This window comes from Thermobia domestica, chromosome 2, assembly GCF_964235325.1.
Source record: "Thermobia domestica chromosome 2, izTheDome1.hap1.1, whole genome shotgun sequence".
Classification (NCBI taxonomy): domain Eukaryota; kingdom Metazoa; phylum Arthropoda; class Insecta; order Zygentoma; family Lepismatidae; genus Thermobia; species Thermobia domestica.
Genome location: NC_137455.1, coordinates 32200973 through 32228242, shown reverse-complemented (window position 1 = coordinate 32228242; position 27270 = coordinate 32200973). Strand labels below are relative to the sequence as shown.

The 27270-nt window shown below is 35.1% G+C and overlaps 1 protein-coding gene across 1 annotated transcript in view; it reads right to left on the bottom strand.

The window, feature by feature from the left end:
• Nucleotides 1–22025, bottom strand: part of LOC145671314 (dipeptidase 1-like) — a 266200-nt gene extending 244175 nt beyond the window's left edge. Inside the window, exon 1 of the mRNA XM_081740303.1 lies at nucleotides 21673–22025. Within this exon, the coding sequence (XP_081596429.1) occupies nucleotides 21673–21804 (132 nt within the window). The 5' untranslated portion in view covers nucleotides 21805–22025. The remainder of the gene's footprint in view (nucleotides 1–21672) is intronic.
• Nucleotides 22026–27270: the final 5245 nt, after the last annotated feature.

Below are 27270 nucleotides of genomic sequence, written 5' to 3'. Positions count from 1 at the left end.
AGTTCAACACAAACCAGCAACATCTATGTCATTGAGAGAAATGTAGATTAAATCTACAAACGAAACTTTTAACGAAACATTTCTAATATGTCTTATTACGTGCATTATCTCCAAACTCCAAATATATAAATCTATGCCAACTATTAACGTATAGATAGAGCAAATAGTTGAAATTACCTATGGAAAAGGACGAATTTGTAGCACAATCGTAATGAAAAATCATTTTTACTGTAGAAAAGGTTCAGTTTACGTAAGAAAACAAATAGCTCAGTTAATTAAAGCAAGAAGTCTGTATACCGCAGGTAGCTGGTTCGAATCCTCATAGGAGTGCAACTGTAATTTTCATTAGTATTGTTATTTCATTTAATATTTTTTTTATGAGAAAGAATCAAATTGTAACATATGTGTAAAACTCATGATGATACCAAAAAAGAAAAAATGTCGTTGTCTCACTTGTATTAGTGTCCCTAATTTTTGTTTGCAAACAGTTTCGTAATTATTTTCCCTGTGCTCACTGCTCACAATATTCTCGCTGGTGTATAACGAATGTTTTCCAATAAACGTTAATTCTAACTTGGAGAATTTTATAAAGTTTCACAATGTTTGTCACTAGATAGTCTTCTATATACTTGTTTGGACATTTTTATAACAGATTTCCCTATTAAATGTTTAATTTTCCTTATATATATTTAATTACGGAAAAGTTTTACAATGTATTTGTTTTGAATTGAAATTGTATTGAAAAAATGAAATGAAATCTTTGAGTTTTACGTCCCACGATTATGCCGGTTAGGCTAAAGGAGACGGTGATGATGAGTAATGAATGATGAGTAATGACCCCTAGCTCCAGACGCGAGAAATTGTTTTGAATTTACCACATGAGATAAGTAGCCCGAAGGAGGAGAACTGAAGTAGCTGATATTCTACATAAAAGCAACCTATTGTAGAATGAGGATGCTTCTTACCTTCAGCACATAATCTTTACTTTAGAGAGTCAGATAGAGAAAAATCATGTTTTTTCGTCCCCTACGACCACCCATCTTAAACCTCTACCATACCATGGTTCATCTTACACAATTTCGGTGCTCCGAAGACATTCATATAATAATAATAATAATAATAATAATAATAATAATAATAATAATAATAATAATAATAATAATAATAATAATAATAATAATAATAATAATAATAATCCTGAATATGCCATCCTTCCTAATGTAGTAACCTTAGACATCTTAGTTTAAAATGCTTTCTTTAGTAATAATTTGAGCAACCATGTTTGAGGCGGTACGACTTTTTTTTTTTTTTTTTGCCTCACAGACAAGGACAACGTTACTCACAAACAGGGACAACATTACGTAATTTCTGATAAGCAGGGTAGACAAAATGAATAAGAAATATATTTATAGCATCCTCTCCCCCTTCATGATTGGAATATCACGTAGCATTTTTTATTCTACCGAAGATGGTCCTGTGCGGTTAGGGGTAGGTAACTAAAGAAATACCTAATATATAGCGCCTCTTGATTGTAATATTACCGCTTCTTTATTTATTCGAGGGAGCTCCTACCCAACCAAGGATGACAAAAAGAATAGAAAAGTGTCTATTGATTCTAATGGCTGATCCAGCACGGACTCCTTGGGGGGGAGGGGGTGAAGTGAAAGATTCTTTTGATGATGTGAAGCTGCCACAAATTACCACTTAACTAAATTAAACATAATAGTGTGGTTAACCGGAACCCAGTCAGTTCAAATTGATATATAAGCTTAATTTTTGACTTCATATTAAAGTTTTGGTTCCAAATGAGAATTTCAGTCCGAGTGGTCAACGATCAAATCTCGGGAGCTCTTCGGTGTAGAGGCTTTGACCCCCTTATGGGAAAGCCTTCGCCAAGTTAACTTTGTTGTGGACAAACACCGTGTGCGTGGGTTTCCTCGGGGGTTCTCACGTTTCCTCCCACTTTCTTCATTCCACCATTTCATTCATTACTCATCACCACCGTCTCCTTTAGCCTAACCGGCATAACCGTGGGACATGAAACTCGAAGATTTCATTTCATTTTCCCCTTATGGGAAAAGGCAAAAATATTAAAATTCTTAAAACTTTCAAAGTTTTCGTCTATTTTAAAGGAATTTTTCGCTTCATAGTAAAGTGTTTGTTCCAAATGACAATTTCAGTCCGAGTAGACAATGATCAAATCTCGGGGGGCTCTGCAATGTAGAAAAAATAATGACATCTATATCGTGATCCTGTTGGTGACATTACAAGATATGACCTAAATATAGCACAAAGTAAACGCCAGATGCTGTTGGCGCTCGTAGCTGAGTGAGCTAGCTCAACATGCTAGTAAGAAAAATTCTTTTTGTCGTGGGTTCAAACCTTGCCTAAGGAGACTTATTTTTATTATTTTCAAAAAAAAAATTATAACACTTCTTTCGTTAAAAAAATATTAAAAATAATATTCAAAAAGTGGTTTAACGATTATTTTTTAAAATTTTCATTAAACTTCTTTCATGTAGTAAAAGTAGTAGTAGTAGTAGTAGGAACGGGTTAGAATGCAATTCAGCATTCATTTGTTTCCGTGCGATGTTGCCAAACGTAACTCGTTTACAATGCCGTCTGGCTAGGCCTTTGTGTGTTTCGAAAATATGCTTGTGTTCAGGATGAGGTTCCAAGGTTTAGCATTGACTAGAAGCTTTTGCTATTAATATCCCTTCTAACAATATTGGCAGTGGACAAAAGTTAGACTGTGTTGAAGTTGTTTGCTCCTAATTTAGTTATTTTACTTTATTATTTAACGAATATATTGAAAATATATTTTTCAGCAGGCTAGTATGCAGAACTTTATTTCGGGAGGGGTCCAAAGCTATCTGGGGGGGGGGTTCGACTTCAATATTAGGATAAATTATAATAAAATTTTTAAAAATAACCCCAAAAATAAGGTTAAATTTACAGAAAAGTTGGGATTTCAGAGGGGTCCGGACCCCCTGAGCCCACCCCTAAATGCGTCCTTGTTTGTCAGTAATGTTTCCTCATTTTGAAATCCTCAGAAACTTCGAATATATAAATGAAAACGAGTTATTTTCGATAAAGTATCATTTCAAGGAGACGCGACATTTTTATTGCACATGGTGGTATCCAACCTTAACAAGGGCAAGAATTCAGTATCACGGTTCTCTTCCATTGCGCTCTATCGAAAGGTTAGGTTTGTAAAATATTACTCCTAAGAACAAAGTGATTGCCAGAGAACCGTGATACTGAACAGAACTCCACAGAAATGCATGCTGAACTTTGTGTTTTTTGCCCTCAAGGTCAATCGAGTGATAACTCAGTTCAGTCCCTGTCCTTAAGCCGTGTTCGTATTCGAACAGTTTTGGCGTATTTGTTTTCCAACCACCAGAAGAACACATAATCAGGGCAAATCATAGCATACAATACATTTAAGCAAGTATATTTGTCGCGAAATTATTACACACATTACCCAAAGACTCTTAATATATGACTTTATAATTTATTTCTATAGATAAAGCAAACAGTGAAAATTATCTATCGAAAGAATAAATTAACAGCACGATCATAATGAAAAGCATGCCTCGTAATATAACAGACTTTTTCGCGTAAGAAATCGAAACTCAGTTGGTCAGAGCAACTAGCCTGTACGAATTATGTTGTTACTTCGAGCCTAATACGAGTAAGGGTTTTCATTACTATTGTTTTTCTCTTTTTTTATGTGAGGGAAAATCAAATTGTGACATCGCGATATCAAATGTATTTGGTTAGGTAACTTTATCTTAGCTAAACTTTAAATATCAGTAACCGTTGAAATTATTTCACTAACCGATCAGTTACTGAACATTTCAAACACGTCAAACCAGTGGCATAACATGAAGGTTAACCTCTCGTCCGCAGCCCTTAGTCCGTACTTTCAGGGGCGGACCAAGGGCCGGGCCATCCGGGCGACTGCCCGAGGCGCCAGTCAGAGAGGCGGCAAAACGAGCCTCAAAAAGTAAATTTTATAATGTGTTTTCTACTGACTTTTTTGGTTTATATTCTTGTAAAGTAGCGGCAATTACATAATCTTTTTCCATTTCACCATGGAAGAAGAGAGTTTCATAGTACTAAGGGGACTGTGTCGACAAATGGAGAGATGGCATGTAGAATAAAGAGTGGAGGGGGAGAAAGTATTGTTTGTTTGTTTGCTTGAGTTTAGCGTTCCACGGTTATGCCTTAATGGCCAAAGGAGATGTGGATACTGATTATAGTGAAATCCGAACCACGTTTATCGTTCAACAGTAACCCACCGGGAATTGGACCCGGGACCACAGAAGGCAGGCGTGCTAGCCACTAGACCAAGCATGGGGTGGGGGCGGTGTTCATATTGTATATAGCAGGCCATATTCTTTGTGAAGATTTCCTAGGTAATGAATGTCTTTTTGAAAAATCGGTTTAAACTATTAAAAACACTATGATAAAATGTAAAATATAGGCTAGTACTAGGGGGGTGGTCGCCAAAAAGTCACTTTGCCCGGAGGAAAATTTGGCCTGGTCCGCCCCTGCGTACTTTCTATATATTTTTTGGCTTTGCATCTTGTGCGGTTCCCACGCCACAGGGTTGTAGGGGCGCTATTTACGCCTATGCTTCGAACGTAATTCAATAACTGTTTCAGAAATTCTGCCATCAGCGTGGAAACTGGAATATATATTTTTCTAATAGTCCCACAGAACTTTCACCCAGAACACCAGATGCAATATTTCAGAATGGGCTCTGGCTAAGTATAAGGAGGATCTGATGTTTCCTAAGTAAGTTCCTTTCAGAAAGTTTGCTATTTCTTTAACGGTGATATAAATAAACATATTCATCGTTATTAGCTCGACACAAAACCATCATGGACAAATCCCTCTAGAGCAATGATCGGCAAAAGTTCATTCTGCCTAATTTTATAAGCGACTCAAGGGTGAAACACTTGTTAACGAAAGCAATGCTGTGTATACACTGCCATGCTTCTGACAAAATATAAAGTGTTTTGTAATCTTTAAACACTTTTCCTATTCTTTTTGTCACCCTTGGTTGTGTAGGGCGCCCTCGAACAAATAAAGAAGCCAATGGACGCTACAAATATATTACGTATTTCTTTTGTTACCTAACCATAACCGCCTAGGCTCATCTTCGGAAGAATAAAAAATGCTACGTGATATTCCATTCACGGAGGAAAGGGTGCTATAAATATATTTCTTATTCATTTTGTCTGCCTTCTTGTCAGAAATTAAATACTTTCTTTTGGGAGGGTGCTGAAAAGAGAGGGGCAAAATAAGACGTAGTGCCCCTCCTACATTTTAAATTTTGTTACGTGGTTGCTCAAATTATTACTAAAGAAAGCACTTTAATCTAAGATGTCTAAGGTTACTACATTATGTAAGGGTGGCATATTCAGGAATAATAATAATAATAATAATAATAATAATAATAATAATAATAATAATAATAATAATAATAATAATAATTATTATTATTATTATTATTATTATTATTATTATTATTATTAAATATGAATGTCTTTGGGGAGCCGAAATTATGTGACACGAATCATTACATGTAGAGCTTTAAGATGAGTGGTCAAAGGGGAGGAAGAAACAGGATTTTTCTGTATCTGACTCTCTAACGTAAAGATTATGTGCTGAAGGTAAGAATCATCGTCATTCTACAATTGGTTGCTTTTACATAGAATATCAGTTACTTGAGTTCTCCTCCTTCGAGCTACTTATCTCATGTGGTAAATTCAAAACAATTTCAATTTAAAACAAATACATTGTAAAACTTTTCCGTAATTAAATATATATAAGGAAAATTAAACATTTAATAGGGAAATCTGTTATCAAGGTGTCCAAAAAAGTAGATAGAAGACTATCTAGTGACAAACATTGTGAAACTTTATAAAATTCTCCAAATTAGAATTAACATTTACTGGAAAACATTCGTTATGCACCAGTGAGCATGTAGTGAGTAGTGAGCACAGGGGAAATAGTTACGTAACTGTTTGCAAACAAAAATTAGGGACACTAATGTAAGTGAGACAAAGCCTTTTTTTTTCTTTTTTGGTATCGTCATGAGTTTTACACACATGTTACAATTTGATTCTTTCCCACATAAAAAACAATAAATAAAAATAACCATAGTAACAAAAATGACAACTGCCTTCTATGGGATTCGAACCAGCTACCTACGGTATACAGACTTCTTGCTTAAACTAACTGAGCTATTTGTTTCCTTACGTGAACTGCACCTGTTCTACGGTAAAGACGATCTTTTATTATGATCGTGCTACCAATTCGTCCTTTTCCATAGGTAATTTCCACTTTTTGCTCTATCTATACGTTGATACTTAGTATAGATTCATATATTTGGAGTTCGCAGATAATGCATGTAATAAGACATATTAGAAGTATTTCGTTAAAATTTTCGTTTGTAGATTTAATCCACATTTCTCTCAATGACATAGATGTCGCTGCTTCGTGTTGAACTGCAGAATTCCCTCGCGTTCTTGAAAATTTCCCACTTTAGCAGAGTTGGTAATTCTCGTAATTTCGGTCGATTTAATGTTTTTTGCTTTTAATTTATTTATTTTAAGCTAATATCTAACACAAATATTAAAAACGGGTTTGTTATTAACGTTTCCTGCTGGGGAAACCTTCCGAAATTTCGAACATATAAAGAAAACGGAGGTATTTTCAAAAAACTTCAAAATAAAGAGACGCGTCATTTATTTTGCTCACAGCTGTACAATAAATGTGTCAAAAACTAAAAAGGAAAATTAAATACGCTACACTACTTAGGTAGATGAGTAATCCCATCAAAATATAGGAAGGTAAGAACTACAAACAAATAAAATAATTGAATGCTCCATTCAAATTAGAAAAAAAACCCTCATAATAAGCTTAAATTAGGTACACACCTTTTGGAAGATATACATACGTAGAAACATGTTAAAAATCCTTAAATATGACTAATTTCTCCGCCATATTGGAAAATGGTCCCCAAACCATTTTTTTTAAAGAAATAGCTTGGTGCCATTGTAACTGGCATAGCTCAAGTTGTATTTTCAGTTGACAAAGATGGGGCCGAGGTGGCTTAGTGGTAGAGCGTTCATCTCTGGTGCATGGAGTCCTGGGTTCAAACCCTGCTCCCACCAAGTGAACTTTGTGGTGGACAAACACCGTGTGCGTGGGTTTTCTTGGAGGCTCTCCCACTTACTTCATTCCACCATTTCATTCATTTCTCATCATCACCGTTTCCTTTAGCCTAGCCGGCATAATCATGGGACGTAAAACTAAAATACAGTGGAACCTGGATAATTCGAACCTCAAGGGACCAGTAGAAAAATTCGAATTATACAAAAATTCGAATTAGAAAAGTTTTTGTAAGTGGTTGGCCTCTTCTAGGGACCAAGAGAAAAATTCGAAATAAAGAAGTTTTCGAATTACAGAAGTTCGAATTATCCAGGTTCCACTGTATTTCATTTCAGTAAACAAAGATTTTTTTAAAAAATTTCATTCAAATAGTAAAGGAACAAGCTTGCAGACGATGTGTCATGCATCGGAAAAAGACAGAGGAAAAGAATAAGAAAATAGGAGTGAGCGCTTTATTTAATCTTCGTCGTAGGAGATATTTTTCAACTTTTAATAGTATTCCAAGCAGAGGATGGGTTCTATTCTATTAAGCTTTATGAGAAAAAGCCAGGATATTTCTGATATTTGGTCCAGAAGGGGGGGCGGTAGAAGTTAGGGGGGCCCGGATTCAACCATATTATAGTTCATCACCATATAATAGTTAATTTTCAAACCTACCGTGAAACGTTTAGGTGGGCCAGCAAAAATTTAGGGGGGCGACCCCCTAGACCCCTCATGGTTACGAGCCTGGAGGTATGTAGTCTAATTGGTGCTGGTTTATCAGTTCAGCTAACTTTCGTGTAAATTTTACATGTTGGTTTTTATATTAGGTATTGTTTTCTTAACGTGTTTATAAAATTATATTCGGATCTTTACGAAATTGAAAATAATATTCTAAAGTCAAATTAGTATAAAAGTATACAAACTGCGAGATTCTGCGAGTAAATATAGATGACCAGAATACAATAATGAAAATAAAAATTTTAAAAAAAGTAACGTTAGGTAGAAACACCAAGTTCCGAGCGAAAGTACGGGAAACGAACAGAATTGAACGTTATGTACGGGAGCGTTTAATTTTGTATGTTTGTACACGCAATACAGAAGAATGGTACAGTAGTAGAGCGGCTCACCTTTGGTGTGAAAAGTACCTGGTTCGATCATACGTCGTGTCAACTGGTAATGGTCATTATCACAATATCGTGTTTGTTGATTTTCCCGGAGTTTCCTCATTTTCTTCTACATTCTAATTATGGTACTTCTTTCATAATGACTGCCTTTCATTACAATATTTATGATTATTATGTAACGCTTATGATAACAGAATTTTGTTTGTGGATATGATGATAATCAAATGATAATTATTATTAACTATGTGGTAATTATCTTACAATAATAAGTATTATTGTTTATTCATGATTATACGTTTCAATGATTATGGTTACTATAATTACTTATTACGCTGATTATTATTAGTTAATTATTTCCATTATTATTTAAAACTATGTTTATGGTTATTACGATCAACTTAGTTCATTTTCATAATCATTCATTCCCTTTAGCTTATGGTGCATTGTCACGTAGGTCGTAAAAGGTAAAGTTTTCGTGTAATTTTATTTCCTTGCAGCGGCTGACTCATTTACTTTAAAAAATAAACAAGGATTCTCTCTGTGATGAGTTTACTTTTATCGATCAACGGTTGCAGAGAGCAAGGTTTACTGTTGAATTTACAGAGGTAAAGATGAGAAAATCCAGTTTTAATTTTGCTTTCGTATATGCGTCTGCTGTGAATCCCGAGAATACATATTGTACATTTCTCCATTTTTAAATAATATGTATATCTTATATTATTTATATGATGTATCCTTTCGTATAATATCCAAGATTAACACTGAATTTTGGTTTGTTCTTTTTAACTGCCATGGGATAACAGGGAATTCCCATGTTTATTTTTTACAATCTGATTGAAGGTGAAATAATTTCTAAATATCTCACTAAACGAACATTGTTTTCGTGTTATATTTTTATGATAATTAAAATAACATCATCAATCGAAAACTGAGAAAGAAAATTGTTTTAAAATTTCTTTACCTTGGTAATGATTTTATGAAAGTATAATTTTGTCCATCGTGCAATGTACAGTTGTGGAAGTTAGGCGTTAATTTGTGTAGGGTAATACACAGATTGAAACTTTTAGAAATGTGGTGCAAAAATAGGGGGGAAAAAAACTTTTCGAGCAGAGAAAGTAATATTTCTCAATTTCCCCAAAATAACTATACGCTTACTTCTCACAAAATTATAGTATGGATCGGTTATAATAATAATAATAATAATAATGTCAATAAAGAGCATCTTATTTGTACGTTAAACTATATATATATATATATATATATATATATATATATATATATATATATATATATGAGAGCAATCGAAAAGTAAGGTCTTCAAAGTGTTAGAGAAATTGTGTTCGTGCAGCTGTTGGCAACACTGGTATTTAAATCTGCGCACACTTTGGTGGGAACCGCAATCTTAGCTTGATGGTTCGTTTATAATAGTGCTCCTACTTGACGTTGCCGATTCAAATTCATCGCCAACTGACAGAAATATATGGCGAGTCATGCATGGATGTCACAATCGTCCGCAAGTGATGTAGGGACTTTGCAGCTGCTGGTACTGAAATTCACGACGAAGAAAGGATGCAGAAGATCACTGCATCAAGTTCTGATATAAAGGTTTAGCAAACCACTGATTAGCACCTGTTTCCCAATCTGAAAGAACATTTGGCCGCAACGCGCTTTAGCGGCGACGACGAAGTAAAAGACTGGGTTTAACACTTGCTCAAACGCATGGCGGAGAGCTCATATGACATAGGCATACAAAATCCGCCACAACACCTACAGACATGCATCGACCGAAATGATGATTATGCTGAAAAATAAAAAAAAATGTACAAGCTTTAAAATAGCCTAAAGATTATTAAAATAAACGTTACTTTGTATTCCTAAAAAAAAAGTGAATTTAGTTTTGGGATTGGCCTCGTATGTAATGACATGGACTTCTTTAATTCCCTTTTATAAAATATTGCTATCTTCTCTGTCCGTCTCTCTCAATGTATGAATGCATTCTGCCTGTTTTTGACATGGGTCTAACGTATGAACACTAACAAAACTAAGCATACAATATTAGTAGACTACACAATGAACATAGAAAAGTGTATCCAAGGAATCACTCACAAAGATGGGAAAATAATCACATTTTAGAGAAATGACATTAGTGACCGATGTTATGAAAAATTAAAGTATGTAAATTGTGGTTAGCGGACATATTGTAAGAAAAAGTGAAAAGAAATTACAATATATTTAGAAAAACAATTCATGATTGGATACCAAGAGGTGTGACAAAATCAAGAAGTGTTGTGGAGTAAAGCGAGAGGAATTATCGGCTGTGGAGAAGAGTTGCAGAGTCTTTCATCCGGGCAGTGGATTCACGATGGTTGTCTAACGTATGTTGTAATATGTTGTTTCTATTGTGGAAGTTGTTGAAAGAACAAAACAGTAAAATATTTGAGAAGATATAGATCTTACACCAAACATTTCATTTTAAAAACATTACACGGTCTTGAAAAGATTTAAAGAATTAAATTTCAATATCAACATTTATTACAATAAATTGTATAAATAACTAGTTAAAACAACTTTAAAATATGGTAGTTTCATTAGGAATAACCAGTAATAGCCTAGTCAAAATAGGTTTTGTGTTGGAACAAATTCCGGGAGAGCTGAATTTTTTCCTGTTAATAGACTATGATGAGGCATGTAATTTCCCAAAAGTCCCCAGTTCTCACCCTTGTGCTTTTCCCCACAGCCCCTCTTAAAGGTCAATTTGCAGTCTCTCAGAAAATTAGCCATAACTCCGAAACCAATGGAGCAAATGCTTCGCATTTTTTATTTTCTTTGTCTAATATTAAGCTACAAAAAAGGTGTCTTTTATTTTTCTTGAGAAATGTATAGTTTCGTGGCAATTGTGTCTTAAAGAGAAAACAACAGTTTTTTGGCGGGAAAAATTCCTTTTATTTTTTTCTACGAGGTAAAGTAAAAAAAATGTTTCAAAGGAAAGTTTTAGATCGAAGTATAAGCTTTAAAACGATGTATAAATTGTCAGAGTACGTAAAGACAGAGCTGAGTAATGTAGCTTTGAACATGCTTCAAGCCTCGTAGGGATAAGATCAGAAAATGCCAGTTTTGGTTCGGGGGGACTATTCCCTACCCTCTTATTGGGCTTACCATTATCCACCACCTATGGACCCGCCGTGTCCCGGACTGGCAACAACCGGCAGCTTTCTTATATTATGAGTTTATTTTAATTTCTATACTTTTAAATAAATTCATAACAAGAACAGCATCACGGACCATCCACTCACCACTATAACCTAAGAATACTGCGTGCAATGTTTTCTAATATTCATTTTAAAATGAAGCCAGATTATTTGTATAATTGATCTTCAAAATCTTCATTGTATTGAGGTACATTGTTGCATGATAACCCATTACAGTGCTTACACATAGCTAAACAAGTAAAGTCAGATATTCTGCAGCGACAATAATCTCCACACTCTGCCTTGCAAGAACATGAAATTATTGCTAGGAGGTCATCAGGAGCAAAAGATTTCATACTTTGTATCGGTGTTAAGACTCTTCTTTTTCCATCACTTTCTTTGATATATTCATGTTTCCAATCCCAATCAGTAGGATTAAGTTTGTTCCCTAATCACAATTCCACCTGTAAGTAAACTCTGAAGAGGTGCTGACGACACGCTTCTGAGGTCGGTGGTAATTTAGCTAAATCAAAGTTTGACTTCAAAGAAGTCTTTGCAGTTAGTCTTGTAAATCTGAAATAAAGAGCTTCGTTTAAAGTTGAATATTTACTTAGCCCGTACATTGAAAGAACAAACTTTTCTCCATTCTCGACAAGAGTATCTTCTGATGCACCTTGTTGCAGGAAACATTCTGCCTCACATTTTGCCTCTGTGTGTTTTTTTTTTTTGAATTAATTCGACTGCTTTTGTTTTCCCAATTCCAAAAAATAACGAAGTTGTATCACAGCCAGAAACAGCATAGGCAAAAAGGAGAAGTTTGTCTATATTTTTGTTGGATCTTTTCAATTTATCGATATCAAAACAAGTGCTTGACGGGTTCTTTCCTCCAATATCTTTTCGAAAGAAAATGGGTCTCTTCTCTGGTGGTAATGCAACTACCAATATTAAAATGTCCGTGTCATTTCCAACAACAATCACTCTGGGAAAGGTATCAAGTTTGTCAATTCCAGTCCTTAAAATTTTAGTATCAGCATCTTCTTCAGCTATAACTGCTGCTAATCCAACCTTTTCCAACTCTTTACATGTGCATTCAATCAATTGCTTTTTGTTCTTTCTGTTAGAAAGAAAAGGTTCATTTTTACGACACATTTAGTATTTTCGTCGAACTGTATTTCGCATGAGGAATATTTCAGTCTCCTCCTTTGGTGTTCTTCATCTTTCGTAGTCGCCTCTTCTGGATAACCATCGAACACCACCGTACAATTATTTCCATACTTGGACAGTACAAATAAGCCTAACAGTATCTCCATATGTAGCATCCTTAGGCCATGAAACATAATGAAGAAGGAAACCTCCATCGATAACTATCCCAGCATCTTCTAAGCATGGTTGCTCAACGATTCCTTCTGAAAATGCTTTAACTATAGACGATTTAGTTCCTTTCCGAAGATAAGCATCATCAAAAATCGATGAAGGTACAGAAGACAGTTCATATTCCAAATACGTTTTCAGTTTATTGGGGCTGTCACATACACATAAAATTCTATTAAAAAGCTGTTGTGGGTTTATGTTCACTTTTAATGATCGAACCGATACAGACTTATGACTGGCTTGAGTAATTACCATGTCTTTTCTTTTCAATTTTAGCTCTCCAAAACTCTTACCTTTCATTTTATCCATAGCTGCCAAATCCACTTCTTAAGCTTTATCACTGTTAACACTATCATTTGACACAAAGCCGGAATGTAAATACACGAGATCCCCTGAAAGCTTGGTAAAAGGGTTGTGCTGTCTCAGCCAAAATGTAAATTTCTCAATATCCTTGTTATCTCTTTCTCTCCTTGATTCCCGCAGTTCAACACGCTGTTCAGTAAAATTTAAGGCTGTTCCTGCAAATTTATCTAAGGCTTCTTATATCTTTAAACAGTAGGGTGTTCCATGAATCCATTTTGACAAAATACTATCCGTTATTCCTCTTCCATGCGTCAGACCTCCCACCGCTTTCATTGGACGCATTAGGCATTGTTCTATTATCATGTCTGTCCAAGTTTCTGACCAACATTTCCCATTCCTGCGAACGGTAAAATAACCTTGTTTAGTAAATAATTAGTATTCTTCTTTTGATAGTTTTAGATTCGAGTTTCAACATTTGCTGAGCATATAAATGCACGGATTTAGCATAGGGCAAGTGACCTGCAGCATGGAAGTATGGAAGCATGTCTGCTACTGTACTCAAGTGCATGTTCCAGTTGCCAATTCTTTCTGCAAATATAAATTTCAACATAAGATCTATGCACTTAATTAGATTTAGCCAAAGCTTTGCTGTCCTGCTAGATTTTTTTTATCTCTTCAAAATTTGTTTCAATGTTTAAAACAGTTTCTACAACTTCATCATCCAGGTTAATTTGCTCGAAATCCAGTTCCTTGTCAATAAGTTGCTGACGTATGTCTTCTAATTTCTTGCAGTCCTCTTCAATCTTTAAATATTCTTCTCTCATTACCGTAATGAGAGACGCCGCAGTTAAATAATAAGCTCTTATTCCTCTAGAATATGCATGCCCACTTAACATGTGATTAACAGTTGCCGAACCATAAACAGTTTCCCATAGATTTTGTAAGCCACTTCCTTCCATTATGCGGCCCACTGATCCCATATAAGACATTAAAAGGTGAAATCCACCTAACCTAAGAATAAAATTTGATAAGTCACTATTAGGATCTGACCTTTCCACGATTTATGTTGCTTTCAGATATAATGGTTGGTCAAAAGTAGCAATGCAAGATTGATTTCTTTTTCTACATTGATCTGCACCAAAAGATAAAGCAGAATAGATGGTAGACATATTATTTGGTTTATAAATGGTACTGCCATAACACATGTAGATTCAGAAGAATGCTTGATGCTGCAAATAATGTTCATAAGCCCATTCCAGCCAGGTAGCTTCTTTATACCTCCCATCCAAATTAAGTTTATCGGGTAAAAAATTGTACATAACTCTTCTGTGCTCTTACAAGATTTCTGAGTTCACTGTACTATTTCGTCGGATTACACCAGCACTGAGGCTCGCTGACCTGGTGGAGCACATTTTTGGTATTTTTTTCGTCATGTGTGAAATAAATACTATCATAATATACCTCGTTTTAAAGCTTAGACTTCGATCTAAAACTTTCATTTGAAACTTTTTTTTTTCACTTTACCTCGTAGAAAAAAATTAACGGGAATTTTTCCTGCCAAAAAACTGTTGTTTTTAGTTTAAGACACAATTGCCACGAAACTATACATTTCTCAAGAAAAATAAAAGACACCTTTCTTGTAGCATAACATTAGACAATGAAAATAAAAGAAATGCGAAGCATTTGCTCCCCTGGTTTCGGAGTTATGGCTAATTTTCTGAGAGAGGGCAAGTTCACATTTAAGGGGGTCTGGGGGGGAGAAGCATAAGGGGGAGAACCGAGGACTTTTGGGAAATTACATGTCTCATCATAGTCTATCAACAGGAAAAAATTCAGCTCTCCAGGAATTACTTCCGACATCTAGCTTATTTTTACCTTCATTGGCTGGGCTATAACGGATGCAGAAGTTTGGTAATGGGAGTGCAGGTGGGGACGGATGAGACCATGTAAAATAAAGATACGTGTACGTAATAAATACGTTCATGGCAGGAATCCTCCACGGGGTCCATTGGATCCGAAGCCCCTTTCTAAAACTTCCTAACTCAACATACATTTGTACACTTTCTCAATAAAACTATATTTGTCTAACAGGGAAATGATTGATGTAACATGAAAATTTGATCTTACACTTCATCTGTCAACTTTCTCTTATAAAATCAATCTAGTTCTATCATTTTTTCTGAAAATATAGATGGAAGTATTTAACAATTATTTGTGGTCTTTCCGGGTGCAGAATAATACCCATTCAATATTACGTAGCCGTAGTGATTTATACAGGCATCTCTAACTTATAGATGTACTTAAGGAATTATCTGAGAAAATCTACCTGTGTAAAAGTTCATGTTTCACAATGTTAACTACTTGCGCACAAGAAATACAACATATTTTATAACAGTATTTTTCTGTGGAGTGGAAATATGAACGTACCTACTTCAATACCATTTTTAAAAATTTATGTTCATAAAATAATGTCATGGAGCAACACGAAAGAAATATCAAAATTGAATGAATTGTTATGGGAAAAAGGAAGACTGGTGTTATTGTGGGTGTGCAGATGTGACTACTGTGGATCCCCCTATGGGCATAACCAAAACACGTATTCTGAAGAAATTCCATTAAATATCTAAAATTGATTTGCTGTTAAAATTTGATTTCGATTTCTTAATTTATCATCCCTTGGAGCTTAACGTGGGATCCGAATCATTTGAGAAAATGAAATGAAATCTGTAAGTTTTACGACCCACGGTAATGCCGAATGCCGACTAGGCTAAAGGAATGGGAAATGAATGAAATGGTGGAATGAGGAAAGTTGGAGAAAACGGAAGAAGCCCGAGAAAACACATACACACAGTGTTTTCCACCAGAAAGCTAATTTGGCGCGAGCTGGGATTGAAACAAGGACCCCATGCACCAGAGATGAAGGCTGTACCACTGAGCCACTGCGGCCCGAATCAAATAAGATCTCGTCAGGAATCGTACCCAGGTTTCCCATGCCAAAGTCGTGAACCCTTATCTATGAGGGAGCTCTGTTGGTGTTACAAAGAATCATAATGCGTACTCTAATTAACTATGTACTTGTGTAGATTTTTTTGCTGGTTTAAGTTGTTTACATACGTAGTTTCCTGTGCGCGTAGTCCTGGATTCGATCCCCAGTAGAATATTCCCTTAGCACACCAACTCAAAATTTCGCACTTTTAGCAATTCGTTTCGTCTCATACAATGTCATAAATTTAATGTCATAAACGTCACAAACAAAAGAGAAATAGTTAATTTTGCGGTTTAACTTAAAATTTTAAACGATGACATTGATTATTTTCCTATGTTTTGAAAATTCATGTGTTAAGCATTCTGTTTATTATTATTATTATTATTATTATTATTATTATTATTATTATTATTATTATTATTATTTTAGTGCAGTTTCATTCCCATCCGAAGATGGGCGGGCTGTGTAATGTAACGCTTTCTCTGGGGCTATGATCATTCATTTAGTTGGCAGTTTCATTGGAATATGGATATCGGGATTTATTTATTAATTGATATATTTATCTGGTTAGGCATAGAATGTGACCTCTTAGAAGAAGGTGACCTGACAGGGTATCTACTGAGTTTAATTTTCAAAATTTCAGTATATTTTCCGTATATTCAGGATAACTATCAACAAAATTCCAATACCTATTACAATGATTTTTTATATAAAAAAAGTTCTTTAGGAATAATAACACTCTTGATGATTTCAGATTTGTAATTGTTTTACCATCAAGAGAATATTTTTAATAAATTTAGTTACCCTTGATGTTTTTTGAAACACAAACGATTTTTTAACATTTTTAAAGGGCTTCCCAACTCCCCTCACAGCCCTCCACTCTAACCATTGTTTTAAATGTCTATTTACAAATTTAATACAACACTTGCTGTGCAAAAATTGACAATCTCAATGAATACAAAACTGTTTCTAAGACTATTAAAAACATTTAAAAAATATTGTTGACAAATTACCAGTTTCATTGATTTTTCCAGTATGTGGATCAAAATTTCAGTATATTTCCAGTATTCTCAGTATCAAAATTAAATTCCAGCATACTTCAAGTATTTCCAGTATTTAAAGTATCAGTAGACATTCTGCCTGAGTATTGTATGAAATGTACAGGGTGATTCAAGAAACGGGAAATTTTGAAAATTAAATAATTTCATGAAAACTATTTTTTTGCAAAAAAAATGTCATTTACTAGTAAAAGTAATGCCATTATAGAATATATATAGTACAATTTTAGTAACCGGTGGTCACTGGTTAACTGGCCAATGGTTTGGCCAGTGGCCAGTTGATCAGTGGCTACCGGTTACTATTTGGTACTATTTGATCACCATCCTCTTAGGTATTAATCAACACCAATATTATCTTTCTATGACGTAGCGTTCCCGAGATATTGGCCAAATGTTTTCCGATTTCGGGAGATTTTAAGGGAACGGTAACCCACGAAATTATTTCAAAATTTCCCGTTTTTTTTTTTTTTTTTTTTTTTTTTTTTTTTTTTTGTATCACCATGTACATCAAGAAATGAAGTGAAAGTAACAGAACACAAGGATATATGATGTTAGTTCAGACGATGCCAGTCCGACAGCCAGTCCAAATATGTAGGGGGGCCCGGTAAAAGTTAGGGGGGCAATTGCTAAATCGTTGCACAGCTACAGTATAACAGAAATGCGGAAATACGGTTTGACGGATATATTGAAAAACGTACGCTTTAACGAATATATAGAAAACCATAAGTTTAACTTTTGCGCTAGAAGCTATAGTACTAAGCTGTTAGAAATGAAACACGGATGACAACCTAAAATGGTCTAGAGGAGAAAAAAATGTCGGTAACTCAAAAGCTAAAATAAAGTTAAATAGAGTCTAAAATTGCCCTCAAATACTACATTCTTCATGTTACCTTTAATTCGTAAAACATGTGCTCCATTCATCTTGATGGTGAATTTAAGAGCGAAATATGGCATTTAAGTCATGGAATTGTTATCTAACTATAGAATATACTATAAGAAAGCTATTTAGATAGAAAATTCATGAAAATGAAAAAAGCCAAAATTTCCAAAATTCTCGTTTTTTTCCCAAGAAAGCCAGCTTTTTATGTAAAAAAACATCAATTCAAAAAAGCCGGCTTTTTTGCATCTCTACTCCCGTTTCCTCCCACTTTCTTCATTCCACTATTTTATTCATTACTCATCATCACCGTCCCCTTTAGCCTAACCGGCATAATCATGGGACGTAAAACTCAAAGATTTCATTTCATTTTCATACACGTCAATATCTCACACAGCAGACAAAACAATCATTTGAGGCATTTGATAAATCACAAAAAAAACTAAGGTGAAAAAAGGGTATGTGCCATATATGGCACGGTATGCGATAAGAGGTTAATGTTTCATTGTAGCACAGTTGATGTTATCATTTAAAGTTGGCATTATTTTAGTTCCATTACATTAGTTTGTTACATTTCTTTCTTTGTTCTTAATTACTCTGTATAAACAATTTTCTTAATTTGTGTATGCTTAAGCACTTTTACAATCACACGATTTCTAATAGATGATGTACAAGAATAGGGAACATAACATTTTAGTAAATGTTCCGTGACGACGGGGTATATCTATATTACGCATTATGCAAAGTAGCCCAAGAGAAGCAAACACAAGTTTTCATTTTGGTCATGAAATACGATGTTGCAATGTAATACAATGTTCTTAATTCATACTAATCAATTTCCTTACTTCCTTGTTGTTTTGTAACACCCAGTTTGAGGTTCAGTTGGACTTTGATACCAATTTATTCGAAATTAATCAGGCTTACATCTATCGGTAATTGAAGACAAACCTAAGTACGATTATTCTCATTACAAACACTATGTTTTCTTTGCAAGCTTTTGGCCCACTGGGCACTATATATGTTAAAATTATACTTAATTAAAGCTTCAAATTGTTTATAATTTAATATTTATTTTGTGGTTTGTGTATCATTCACCCTAAATTCCATACCCCATTTAGAACTAACTCTATGGCCTATGAAACCCGGATGTTCAATGCCGCGTTCACAAAAGCTCTCCACTGACTTCTATCCTTAGCTAACTGGATCCAGTTTCTACTTTGTATTTCTATTTCTGCGAGATCCATCTTAATATTGTCCTCCCCTCTGCGCCTAGGTCTTCCTCATAGTCGTTTCCCAAATTTATACAATTATTAAAATTGATTGATTTGTAGTTTTGTGTCCTTTTTAGTACCGAAACTATCCCATGCAACGTGGACTATCAGCTTAACGTGAGATTCGAACTACATGAGCTGCCACTGGGAATCAAACTCGAGTCTCCCATGCTGACCATGCTGGATATCTAAGCAATTACTCAAGGACTTTGTGATACACAATATTGTGTTGATTTAAAACATTGTGTTTATATTCAACCCCTTCTTTTTTGTGTACTCTTGACGATATTTTTACATACAAGCGTATAGCCCCAGATTTAAGTTACCTTTAATTCAAAATATTTAAAGTAATCAGAGATGACTTCACGGGTTGCCCGATGGGGGAACTGCCCAATGGAGTTGGAGAATTTCCCCCAGAAATTATTTCCGATCGTGCTCAATGTAGGTTACGACTTTTTTCCCAATACTACATTCACCCCTCCTATATTGAAATTCTTCCCCTCGGGAAAATCTGGAATCATCACTGTAGTTAACTTAGAGGTGGTGTGAGTCAATGAAAACTTGACTCATGACCCACTGACCCACGACCCACCATGACCCATCACCCACGTGACCTACTTTGACCCACAATGGCACAGTCTGATCTACTATGACCTACCACCACCCACCAAAACTCATTTGGCCCATTGACTTTCGCCCTCCTCTCCACTAACTACAAAGAGATTACACTTATAATAAACTAAAGCTGTGGGGTCCGCGGTGGCTCAGTGGTAGAGCGTTCACCTCTGGTGCATGAGGTCCCAGGTTCAAACCCGGCTCTTGCCAAGTGAACTTTGTGGTGGACAAACACCGTGTGCGTGGATTTTCTCCGGGTTCTCCCGTTTTCTCCCACTTTCTTCATTCCATCATTTCACTCATTTCTCATCATCACCGTCTCCTTTAGCCTAACCGGCATAAGTTTGGGACGTAAAACTCAAAAATTTCATTTCAAAATAAGGCTGTGAAATTATCACTAATCCAAGTTTCAATCTCTGCGGTCAATCTCTCAAACACCACTCTGTTACAACCGGTGGATCAGACCTTTAATATATGAAATGGTAACGTGTTTGCCATGATTCATGTTACGATGAATTTCAATTTAATTGTTACATATAGTTATTACGTTGTTGAATTACACATACTTCTCAGTGGAAAATAGAATGAAATTTAAAAGTCCCAAATCAAGGTAAATAGGTCAACGTAAAGAAAAAAGTAAACAGTGTAAACTTCGACTGTGTCTCGGAAACCAAGTAGTATGTTCTATTGCTATTATTACAATTACAAATATCAATATCCAAAAGTGCCTGAAGTTCTTTTTTCACTTAGATATACTCATCTTAAGTAAGTGAACAGAAGCAAATGAAAAATGAAGAAAGAAATGAGGCTTTAAAAGTAAAACGTAGACAGTTTCACCAGTGTTCAGAAGATGTTGCCTACAATGCACTCAGCAGAATGGGTCAGAGTGGATCGCAGTAGGTCCCGCCCTATTGACCCAGGAAACCCTGACCCATTTCATCTCTGGTAACAGTACCAAATATAATATATAGAATATGTTACTTATTAAACATATAACTCTTGCTATATATTTATAAACAAAAGAATCATATTAATTTATAAATAGAAATATGCTACAGAATAGAATTTCGTAATTTTAAATTTTTACGTACTCTAGGTTGAATACTACTTATTTAAATGATTGAGTAGCTAGCGAAAGAGAAAGTAGCGACATCTATCAGCGTGAGGCAGGCAAGTGATAGCACAGGTAGAGACATGTGTTAGATTGAGTATTTACTGTTAGAAATTAGCAAGGTGGACAGACTGACAGACTGCGACGTTAGTCTTTTGTTAAGCATTACCATACCAACATTAGAAAAACAATAATATATCTTCTTCTCGGTTAGTACATAATATATAGAGCACCTTTTGCTCATTACCGATGTAGAATTAATGTTCAATGTATGTAATGCACAATATCTGTACGTATATAATGATTCATATTTTAATGTACGAGGTTTATTTATTCATGCCTTTTAAAAAATTATTGTTGTTCATTTAGTTACCATTTTTCTGTAATGGATCAATAAAATAAGTAAATAAATAAATATAAAGAAGTTGTGCACATCGTTCACCATTTTCTGTGAAGAGAAACATTGGTAATGAAGCAACCTTAATTACAACTAATGGGGACACTAAAACTCGTCAAAATCGAATATTTTCCACGACATTAAACTTCGATCAATGAGTCGAGTATATTAATAATTGTTATAAAATAAGAAATGACCTACCTGATACGAGTCCCATTTCGTGTCGAGATGTGTAGCAGGGGAGGGGAGGGGGGTTGAACACTCTGTAATTCTCTCAATGAGATCTAGATCCAGCTGAACGTTTACTTCATCCGGTGACTTGAAGCTACCCATCTCTTCCTTGGTGACGACGGGGCCCCATGCTGGCAGTTCCAACAGCACACCCGCCTCTTCAATCGAAGGGGAATGTCGGTGCACCGCCACCTTGGTTGAATTCGCGTTATAGCTTTTCTTCTCTCTTTTTTTTTCACTCGCTCTCTTTCTTTCTCCTCACAAAAACACACACACGGCCCCGGATCCCTCTCTCTCTTCTCGCGTTCGACTTTTACAGCAGCAACGACTCCCGTGCACTGAGGAGCGCCGGCGTCGCAGAGCTTCCGACGCTCAGCGCGCAAGTACACGGGTTGCCACTGGCAGTAGCTGAATTATTTCAATTTGCTTTCAGAATTACCTATGAATAATACATGGAAGGACTCATTGGTGGATTGGAGCATGGAAGGCTGTGGTAGACGATTCATCTGATTGATTGATTGATTGATTAGCATTGAGGCTATATAGGAGAAGACTTACCGTTTAAAGTATAATCTTAAAAGATGGTATTACACAATTGATTTGATTTATTCACTCATTTATACGGTGTATTTACATTCCTTATCAGCTCCATGGCAATATAATACGTGATTATTAGCAGAATCTACAAAAGGTGTGTTAGACGATATATTTGATTAATTGATTGGTATTTTAATCTTTTAGTAAGGAAGCAATATAGGACAAAATCTACAGATTAAAGTGAAATCTGAAAAGGCTGTGCAAGATTACTGATTTAATAATTGACTCGATAAATCTACATCCATTATCAGCAACGAGAATATGTAGGACGAAACTTACAGTTTACAGAGGATTCTGAAAGGCTGTTCTACGCTATTGATTTTATAAATAATTATATATTTATGTCCATTATCAGCAGCGAGAATATTTAGGACGAAACTGACAGTTCAAAGTAGAATCTGAAAAGGCTGTGCTAGATTATTGATTTGATAATTGATTGATTTATTTACGTCCATTATGAGCAAAGAGAATATGCAGGACGAAGCTACAGTTCAACGCGGAATCTGAAATGACTGTGCTATTGATTTCATAGTTGATTGATATATTTACATCCATTATCAGCAGCGAGAATATGTAGGATGAAACTTATACTTTAACGTGGGATCTGAAATGATTGTGCTAGACTATTGGTTTGATACTTTATTGATTTATTTAAACATTATCAGCAGCGAGAATATGTAGGGCAAAACTCACAGTTAAAACTGGAGTCTGAAAAGGCGTGCTAGACTATTTATTTGATAATTGATTGATCTAATACAACAGCAACCTTACGTAGGACGAAATTTACAGTTTAAAGAGGATTTTGCTGTGATAAGACTATTGATATGAAAATTGATTGATATATTTACATTCCACTATCAGCAGTGAGAATATGTGCGACGAAGCTTATAATTTTGTTTGATAGTTGATTGATCAATTTAAATCCATTATCAGCAGCATAGCTATGTAGAAAGAGACCTACAGCTTAAAGTAGAATCTGAAAAGGCCCTGCTAGACTATTGATATCATAATTGATCGATAAATGTACAACTGTTACCAGCAACTAGGCTATGTACTACAAAATCTGCACTTTACACTTGAATCTAAAGAGATCAAGTTAAACTATTGACTTGATTTATTCATTCATTTATATTTACATCCTTTGACAACAATGCAGTTATGTCTACTACTATAATCTGAACTACTATAATGTGTTTGATATTATTCCATCACGGAATCGAACACAAGACCTTGTTAATCAAAGGCACAAGACTGGTCAGGAGAGGTACTAGAAGATCTACTTTTTCTACTTCGTGATACATATTCAATCCATTAGTTTCCAATATTACTGTTTATGATTTTATACAACAGAGTAATTTTTTTAAAATTCAAGTATGTCTTTAGCATATTTACGAGTTGACATTAAATCTATAGGGCAAACCAAAAGTAGGTGGAATAGGATTTATGTCAGGGTTATTCTCAGTAGCTTATTTAAGGGGGCTTCTGGGCTTAAGCCCTCTCGAAATTTTATTTACTATATTAAAATAAATAAAATATCTTGCAGAATTCTTACATTTCCAGGAGTAGTTAGCAAAGCTCTCCCCGAAACCAAATCGTAAATACGCCACTGGTTACCGGTACTCTATAACAATGATTTGTGCTATATTACATTTTACAGTTAAATTTATTTACATTAGTTATATTAGTTTCTCTTTTCAGATAGTTCAAAGAACTCATAATTGCAAACAATTTAAATGTTGATCCTTCAAAATGGGTGTTAACCCTTTTACGATTTACGATATACTTTTATGCCATGGCGTAGTATTGTCTTTGATCGCTTATTTAGGTTCTATAACAATTATTTAATCCGGGTTTTCTTTATTGGTCAAGTCAAGGATGGACCAAAGAATACCCCAGATCGTTTGGGAACCGATGTTCAACTTGGCGGTGTTAAGTGGGGGCGGAGGAGCGTGACTTTTGCTTTTTCTTTCCTAAGGGAAATTTCAAAAATTTTTCACGCCTTTAGTTTTTAAGGTATCAGATTGAATCTTTGCATGCATCCGTGCATTGTGTACACGGTTGGATATTTTTTTTTTTTTTTGAGATCTCTACGTGAAACCGGGGCCGGGCCCGATGGGCGCAAGTGATCCGAGGGGTTGATTTGTCAGAAAAAAATCCAGTTTTTCCCGATTTTTCCGGTTCAGGTGTATGATATGGACGTGTGAGTTATATCGTTCGAAAGAACTTGTTATACTGAAGAAAATGGCATTTTAACTATGACTCTAGGTCAAATAGTAATGACAGAGTAACTTTTATAATATATATATATATATATACAGAGTGTTTCAAAACAACACAGACAACGTTTGGGAGGTGATTCCTGACATCAATATAAGACAAAAAGTATATACCAACCTGGAAGCACAAATGCTTGCTTTCGAAGTTATAGGCTGCCGAAAACATGAAAAGTGGAACTTTAAAGGTACATAGCTCCAATACAATGGGACCTACCGTAGTCCTGTGGTACTCACGTAACAATTTTTATAGAGGTAGTTGGTGAGTTCTTCCAATTAAATGCCTGTAGCCAAACTCCGTCTATAAAAATTGTTGCGTGAGTACCACAGGATTCTGAAACATAGATTTTTGGATATAGCACATAATAGTTTCTAGGCCATATTTTGACCCGACTATGGTAGGTCCCATAGTTTTGGAGCTATGAACCTTTAAAGTTTAGTTTTTCATATTTTCGGCAGTCTATAAGTCAGAAAGGAAGCATTTGTGCACTTAGGTTGGTATATACTTTTTGTCTGATCTTGGTGTCAGGAATCACCTCGCAAACGTTGTCGGTGTTGTTTAGAAACACCCTGTATATATATATATATATATATATATATATATATATATATGTATGTATGGGGTCTAAATTCAGACTTTCAATACTTTTTTCCGCCCTTTGTTTTCAAGATACAAAATTGAATTTTGCACACTTATTATATATATAACAACGTATTCTTTAATATATATCCTAAAAGGGTTAAAAGAGTATTGGAAATCTCAAAATACTGAAGCTGTTAGAAGAAAATGAATTGAAATACTGTATTTGGTACTCAAGCCTTAAAGAGACCAATAGCGTAGATTGCTATGATGCATTGAGACGCTGTCTACTCTTTCAAATTAAAAGAATATAGTTGTAGAATTTTCTTGTTAATAAGAATCAACATACATTTCATGTTGTAGAGAAAGGTATAAGTAATAGTGTTGGCGATAGCTTGGTTAATAGCAATAGTAGTAGAATCAAATATATAAGTATCAAAACTAGGGAAGAAAAGTTCTGTTCTCGTCAACTAGACTACAGAGAGAGAGACATCAAGAAATATGTCTGAACGCGGTCGAAACAATTCGGTGGAGCTCTCACTTGAAAGTGACATGGGCATGAGATAGTGTGATCTTATCTCTTGCTGAAACAACCTGGCAAAGAAACATTTGGAAAAATATTTCAGCAGCAGTGATACCATACTTACCGCAATGATACTACTGTATTTTAAATCCAGTTTTCCACACTTCCTATTAAATATTCAATCATATTTCAAGAAAAAAGACAGTAAGAAATACAAGAAAACAAAAACCAAATTAAGTACTACCTTAAGAATTGCTTATAGTTTTACGGATACCATCTAGATCTTCCACGATCTAGGTGCTTTAACCACCATACAAGTGGGCCAATGCAACAAAAGGAAGAAGCAAGCGAAGGAAATTTTGTTGTCTGCTGTTTTGATGTTTTATAAATCGTTAGGTAAATTTGTGTGTATTTGAGTGTGTGTGTTAATTATGTATTATATGCTAACCAAATGAAACCAAATGATTAGATATAAATTCATTGCACCAGCTGTTATTAAATGGCCTAAAGCTGCCGAAAAAAAATAATATGAAGTTTGCTGTCGAAAAAAAATATAGTATGAAATTTAAGAAATAACCAATATCTGAGTTTCCTTTTTGAATTCGGGATGTTGCAAATGCTTCCGGTAGAAAAACGTATATTAGCATTTACTTTTACAAAGGTGAAGCAAGCAGGAAGATTATACATAGAAAATAAATTATTAATTTAATTTATTTAGTGCATATCCCAAGATTCGTCGGAATGAATTAATATCAATATACTAGGTTAGTTTAATTTTCAAAGACTTTGCAGATCAAAATTAGATATCCGTACGTTAAATATAGTAGTTCAACTTCGCGAAAATAAGTTTCTAATAAAATTTGGTTAGTCAGGAATTTCATATTCCTTTCCAACACCGAGGAGACATTGACCTACAGTTTAATGTTGGTTCCGAATCAGAGGCATTCACAGCAGAGTTAAAACTAGTGCTCCTGAATTGAATTGAAAAAATGAAAGTTCTAAGTTTTACGTCCCACGTATATACCGGCTAGGCTAAAGGAGACGGTGATGATGAGTAATGACTGAAATGGTTGAATGAAGAAAGTGGGAGGAAACAGGATAATCCTGGGAAAACCCACGCACACGGGGTTTGTCCACCACAAAGATCACTTGGCGGGAGCAGGGTTTGAAGTCAGTACCCATCCACCAGAGGTGAACGATCTACCGCTGAATTGAGTGGAGTTGATTTTAACGTCCCGTTCAGCAGCGAGGCTATATGAGACGTGGACCTACTGATTAACGTGGAATCCGAACCACATGAGCTTCCGCCGGGAATCGAACCCGGGCCTCCCAAGCCAAAGGCGCGTACGCTAACCGCTTAGCCACGGAGGAGCTCTGAATTGAATTGAGTTTAGCGTTTCGCTCAGCAGTGAACCTATATGAGACGAGGACCTAACTCAACGTCGGATCCGAACCACATGAGATTTCATTTCATTTCTCTTACAATTTTATTCACTCAGAAATTTTCACCAGGAAGTTAAAATATCAAGCTCAGACAGTAATTAGGTTCTGGATATCACTATGTGTCTGCTCTTTCTAATAATAAATTATATAAT